At 33.1% G+C, this 6,512-nt stretch overlaps 1 protein-coding gene across 1 annotated transcript in view; it reads left to right on the forward strand.

Annotated features, from left to right (window-relative positions):
* Positions 1 to 4,972: 4,972 nt before the first annotated feature.
* PCDH15 (protocadherin-related 15) overlaps positions 4,973 to 6,512 on the forward strand; it is a 493,462-nt gene continuing 491,922 nt past the window's right edge. Inside the window, 1 exon segment of the mRNA XM_012660698.1 lies at positions 4,973 to 5,024. Coding sequence (XP_012516152.1) covers positions 4,973 to 5,024 — 52 coding nt within the window.

Below are 6,512 nucleotides of genomic sequence, written 5' to 3' on the forward strand. Positions count from 1 at the left end.
GCAATCTAAATATCATCAATGTCATGCAAGTACTAACAGTAGCAGGCTTCTTTTTATTTATCTCATCATTTGGTCTAATTTTCTCAACTAAGAGTAGTAGGTCTATATTTCTGAAAATTAAACAAGAGAGGATAGTATTTTTCATGAGTTTATCTTCTGTGGGGAGCTTTATTTTACCACTAGATTTGTGCATTGAGAAGTCATTTGACCTATCTGGAAAAAAAAAAAAAAAAGAAAAGTATAATTTCTTTATTTCTTGCTGCTCCTTTGAGATTCAAATGAAATAAAATATATGATAAACTTTAAAACTTTGATAAATTTTAAATATGAAGGGATATAAGTGATATTTACATTACTCAGGCTCCTTAATTACTCAACATTCTGCCTTCTGAATAATTCAGTAGAAACTTAATTCCACTCACTATGCATTGTTTTTAATTGTTAGTCATACCATATATTAATTAATCTTGTCTTACAATTGTATTTTAAACTTCTTGACAAGGAAAATCACCTAAAAATAATCAGTCCTCAGTTATAGATACAAATATACTATATTTCTATCTTTGTATCTAGTTATCTATTCATCTGTCTGTCTAGAATGAGAGAGACAGAGAGAAAGAGTGAATGAGAAAGTCTGAGAAAACACTGCAAGACAGTGTTTTAGGTGCAGTATTTTAGAATATAGACATTGTGATCATACACCTTCAGGGAATTTACATTTTAGTGTAAGACAGAAAATTAAAATTTCAGTAGGTAAGTTTAGGCATTGATACGCCCTATGAATAATACAACATGTAGGAAGTAATATAAATGCAGATGAATGAAGGGGTTTTGTTACCAAAAGTGGTCCAGGAAGGCTTCTCTAAAGAAGGGGCATTTTAGTTGAGACATGAGTTATAAAAAGGAAACCTAAAGAAGTAGCAAATGCAAAAGCCCTGGAAAAGAAGTGCTTGGCATATTTTAATAAGAAAAAAAAAACAGAGTTGCTAAGAAATGAGAAACAAGGAATAAGAAACTCAGTATTGGAAGGTACAATTGGGCAAAACAGGTAGATAAAGGCCGGGGGATAGTAACCTTTCCTGCATAATGGTGGAAAGTCAAAGGCATTCAAAAAGCATAGGCTTTAAAGTCAGATTCTGCTTCAAACTACAACGCTTTCTACTCAAAGCTTTTGATGGGTTCTATAACAATAACATCATGAAAATGAAACATTTAGAAGCAGATACAAATAGACTATCAAGACATTTTAGTCTACTTCTCACCTATTCACTTTCTTTCAGTAAGTGATTGTTGGTTAATTGATTAGGACAACCTACCTCAAATATTTTCTACTTTCATAAAGTTGATCATCTGGTTCCTCTTCAATAACTTATTTATTGATTTCTTTGTCTTTCATTAGATCATTGTGGAATACTTAAAATTATTTTTTTATTTTGTTTCATTCTGGCATACTGGGGTCTTGGGTGGTTCCAGTTGACCAGCTTCCCTGGGGGTAACTTTTCTCCTTCAGTCGGATTTGCCTCAAAGATAAATCTTAAACACCATCCAATGCCCAAATGGTTTATTCTGGCAGTGCTCTTGTAAGACCAGTAGCAGGAGCAGGCCAGTAGCATGAGGAAGATAAAGTCAGGAGGTCAGATGACCCACTAACTGGGAGGGTCTCTATCGGAAGATCATTCTCAGAGTTTGGGGGATTCTTCCCCCTTTCTTATACCTGTATTCAGTCCAGGTCAGTTACCACGTGTTTCTTTAATAAAAGGAGTTTAAATTATTCTTACAAGAGTAAGCTTTGTGTTAAAGTTCGTGAACTTTGCATCTGGGCTGAGATGGACTTATTTCAAGGGCAACCAGGATTTTTAGGTCCCATTGTCATAAAGAACAATCCTGGTAATCCTTGGGCCAGGATTAGAAATTCCCAGGCCAGATACCAACCTATTGCTACATGACAGATAGTCTTGGCACTATGAGATGTTTGAGTGGGCATTATGGCTATCATTAATCTTATAGCCACGATATATCTTTTACATTGTACTACCCATTTGAAATTCCACTTCCCCCCCCATATTTAATTGCCAGCCCACTTGTTGCTGTATTTGTTCCTCAGTTAACTAAATTCAGTTGAAAAATGACATATATATATACTTTATGTTATGGGTCTTTGGATATCTTATCATAGATAACTTGCTCTTAGTTTGAATATATAGATTTAAACTGGTATTTTGGGGTATAAACTTAGCAATAGGTTTCTGAAAGTGGGCTCTCCAATTATTCAAGTTTTGATATTTAGACAGATTTCATCGTAAGAACACAATTTTGGTTTTCAACAATAAGAACCAAAAGAACACCTAAGAAAGTTCTAAGTGAAGAGCGATGGTCAATACAAAGTAAGTATCAATGAAATGCAAAGGGTTGTCTCAGTAAGTTCTTAAAGTGACATACCTCTGCTACACATCCTTTGCAATACTGCCCCTCATCTCTTTTTTTTTAAGAGTGTGGACAAAGAAATAAAAGTTAGAAAGTAGGAAAGCTTGTCAGAAAGAGTTAAAAGGTTACAAAGTTTATTTTACAGAAAACTTTTCTGAGGTGTTTGTCCTAGAGCTGGCCTGAGGTGTTATGATGAAATGTGGTTTTTTTTTTTTTCAGTCAGGCCCAACAATTGTGATTACTTTAACAGATGCTTCCATTGCAAATGTAATGGTGCCTATATTTTGAAAAATACCAACATAGTGTGAAATAACTGCATCCTATGTGGAAGACATAAATTGCTACCAATGCAGAAAGGGGAAAGAAAACCTATTACATTGAATTTCTAAAGAAAAATTCAAAAGTTTAGAGGATGCTTCCAGAGACCCTGTGGGCAAATATCAAGAATGTCATTTGGAAAAGATTTATGAAACATCTATCAATGCCCCACAGCCATCAGCATCCAGAGTTATCAACAGTACCCCGTTGTAGTTTAAAGTAATAGCCTCTATTCCAAGTACAAAATAGAAGTCTGAAAACAAGTTTGGGTCATACTTCTTTCTTTCAAATGTTAAAACCAAGTGTTTCAGTTTGCCCTTCCATAAAAAGAGCCTCATCTCCCAGAGTCCTTCAATAGACTGGGGGATTTAAATGTTGCTAATGGTTTGGTTTTGGGGAAGTTCCTGTTTTATTTGTGATTTAGAATCTAGCTGTGGAAGTTGGGTGAGAGTGAGTGGGGAACCATGCTATGGGCATTTATTATACATGCTCTGCCAAATGTTTTACACTATTCGGTGAGGCAGACGTAATCCCACCAAGTTTATCTATCAAAAAATGAAACTTTATGTTTGCTCTCCTTATATTCTTGGGAAATTCAGGTTATATGAGCTCTCTAAAGCATTGAACCCTTATGTGGCTAGTGTATTCTCATGTGCATTTCCATCTTAGTATTGTTTTATAAATCTTATATTTGTCAAAGTGAGACTTGCATAATCTCTACAAATTCTTATCCTTGCTGTTTAAATCACACAGAATAACCCTGGGGTGAAACACTAGGTCTTGTTGGTAACCAGAGGGTGCTTATTCTTCTTCACCCAATTTTTAATAACCAGAAAGAGATTAAAAAAAAAGTTTTAGGTATTTTGTGTCTCAAATCAACATACAGTGGGATAAATTTAGTCTTATCAATGCCTGGGATAAAGTATAAATAATGATACTTGTCATCGAAATGAGTTATTTATATTCCTCTTTTTGTTAATTTCAGGAATGTTTTGGAGAGAATATAATTAAGGGCAATATGCTTTTTCCCAGAAGTTGATGCATAAATGATTTCTATGTTTAAAAATTTCAGCGTATCAGATTAAATATAACTGGAAAATGACATTATCATCTCTTTCTCTAGCTCGTATTAAATGTCTACTTGGTCTAGTAAATTAAATTTTACAGTGTTAGGTGTGGTATTGGAGAGATGTCCTTATTGTTTGGCTCTTAGCTTGGAAGAATTGCAAGTAGGGCTGGTGCGACAGAGAGATGAAACATGCAAAGCAATTCCACACAAGCAGTCTTTACTGCAAAGCAATATGTCAGGTACAAACTAAGTTACTAACTGGAAAGAAATAGTAATGGTCATGCTCTTCATTGTACCTATATTCTAGATCAGAAATAAATTTATACATAATTAAAATAGTAAGAAATTTAAAAACTAATTTTCATCGAATGTTCACCTGGAAGAATCACTGCAAAGCCCTCTAAAGTTACCATAATTTTTAATCCTAAGAAATGCTCCATGATTATATTCATATAAAGTTAATTGCTATAATTCAATACATGAATTGATGTAAATTAACATACTATTATACACTTACAATGATGAAATTCAGAAATATGTAAGTATTCACATAATGAATAAGTTGTGGTACATAGTTTCAGACCTCGGTAGTTACTAGCTCTGATGGCAGCATGTTTTCCTCTGGACTGCACTCCTTTATATTATATTATGATAAACTAAGAATATGAAAGTTCTGATCAATAGTGTATTGCAAGCGAAAGCATATTGTTGTGGGCATAGTGAATGAAAGCTTGTCTATCTGGAAAAGTTAGAGAAGGCTTTCTCTCAAACTCTCAATTTTATTTACACATGAAAACAGTTTTATCTAACCCTTCTCTTATCTTATTTCCCTGCTCTTAAACCTAGCATAGGTTTGGGTTGAAATGAATAGAGTAGGTCTGGATTGAATGGCAGGGAGCTTTAACTTTATCTGCGGCCCTATTGAAATACTTTTGGAGATACAAAAATGGATGAAATATTGCATAAGCACTGGAAACGAGGGAGCTAAGTCTGACTTCTGCTAACACTAGTGTAAGATTGCTATAGTCTTGAAAGAGAGAGGGAAAAAATTTATAGACAGGGATACAGGATAGATTTTCAGCCTCCCCACGAAAGACTTATGGAAATTTTGCAGTCAAAAGAGCAGCAATCATCAACCGCAATATACAGGTCTAAATACACATGAACCCCATGAAAGATTCTGCACTATTAGAGGAGAACATTATTGTTCAAGGTAAAAAGGGGGGTACGCATGTCTTTAATAAGACTTACTAGAAGACACACAAGTGAATTATAAAAAATATGTTTTGGTTACAAATAAAATATAATAAAGAATGTAATATATAAAACCTGAGATTAAAGGTGAAATAAAAATATTGATACAGAAGAAAATAAAAGTTAAAGAGTAAAACTGAGGAGATTAAAAGCAGAAAAATAGAATTTAAGACGGAGAAAACAAAGATGCAAAACCACTAACTAATAATAACTAATATTTAGAATTTGATAAGGTTATGCTACATATCTTACTAGCATTTCCTCAGTTAATAAGCAAACCTCTTGGTAAAGAAGGTAATATTACTCTTTATTTTATAAACAAGAAAAGGGTGAAGCTCACAGAAACTAACTTGGAAGGCAAGACACAGTGATACAGTCTGTAGCAGTCTGGTTAACAAAAGAATGCTCTTACCATTTCGCAGTATTCCCTTACGTGTTTGAGGAAATCTTCCAGACTGCAGAATAATTGGCTAGGAAAATAAAGCAAAGAAGATCAGAGAGCCAAATAAAAATATAATCAATTTTTGTTTATAAAGAAACCAAAAAAAAGTAAGCAAGTGCAATAACAAAGACACTGTAGGGGGAAAAAAAACTTTAGAATTATGTAAAGAATGTATGTTGGCAGATTGAAAGCATTTAAAGTATGAAACACAGTTAAGACAATGTGATTAATGCTTAGAAAATTCCTGGTAAATGGTTTATTTCAAGATAAAAGCAAATTCCTACCAGACATAAAGAAAAAACATAAAGACACCAAATATTAGATAGAGGTTGCTATGCATTGAAAGGAAATATTTATGAATAGAGAACCTAAAATTCAGTAAAATTTTTATTTAATTATGAAGCAATTAATATTCTCATATATATAAGGACTCGTGTTCTTACAGAAAAAAAATACTCAGAGATATGTCAGTAGACAGATTGTTAAAGAAAAAGAAATAATTCAAAAATAAGTAAATCATGATATAAATATTTAGAGGTGAGATTAAAACCAATAAAACAGCATAAAATTTAAATGTAAATCAATAAAATGAATTTACTCTGAATATATATTTGTAACCTAATGCAGAATTCTAAAATAATTATTAAAGTACATGTATAGCATAAAAAGTTGCAATCTGGTTCATAACTCTCAAATTTTATTGATAAGGACAACAGTTTTGTGGCGGGGTGTGTGTATTTGGGATTGGGAAGTAACGAGTAACATACTAGAGACATTAATAAATGCAATTAGATGGTCTTTTCTTGTTTAGCATCCAATCATCTTTATCTCCACTAACTTTGGGGCTATTTTTCTGTAAATCCAGATTATTTGAAGCCCAATTACATATTTTAAGTCATTGTATGGCTTTCTGATACCTAGTTTTGACACACACACCCACACACAAAACACACATACACAGTCCTAAACTGCATGGCTCTGATATAGTAGAGAAAATCTGGGTTT

This window comes from Propithecus coquereli, unplaced genomic scaffold, assembly GCF_000956105.1.
Source record: "Propithecus coquereli isolate 6110/MARCELLA unplaced genomic scaffold, Pcoq_1.0 Scaffold675, whole genome shotgun sequence".
Lineage (NCBI taxonomy): Eukaryota > Metazoa > Chordata > Mammalia > Primates > Indriidae > Propithecus > Propithecus coquereli.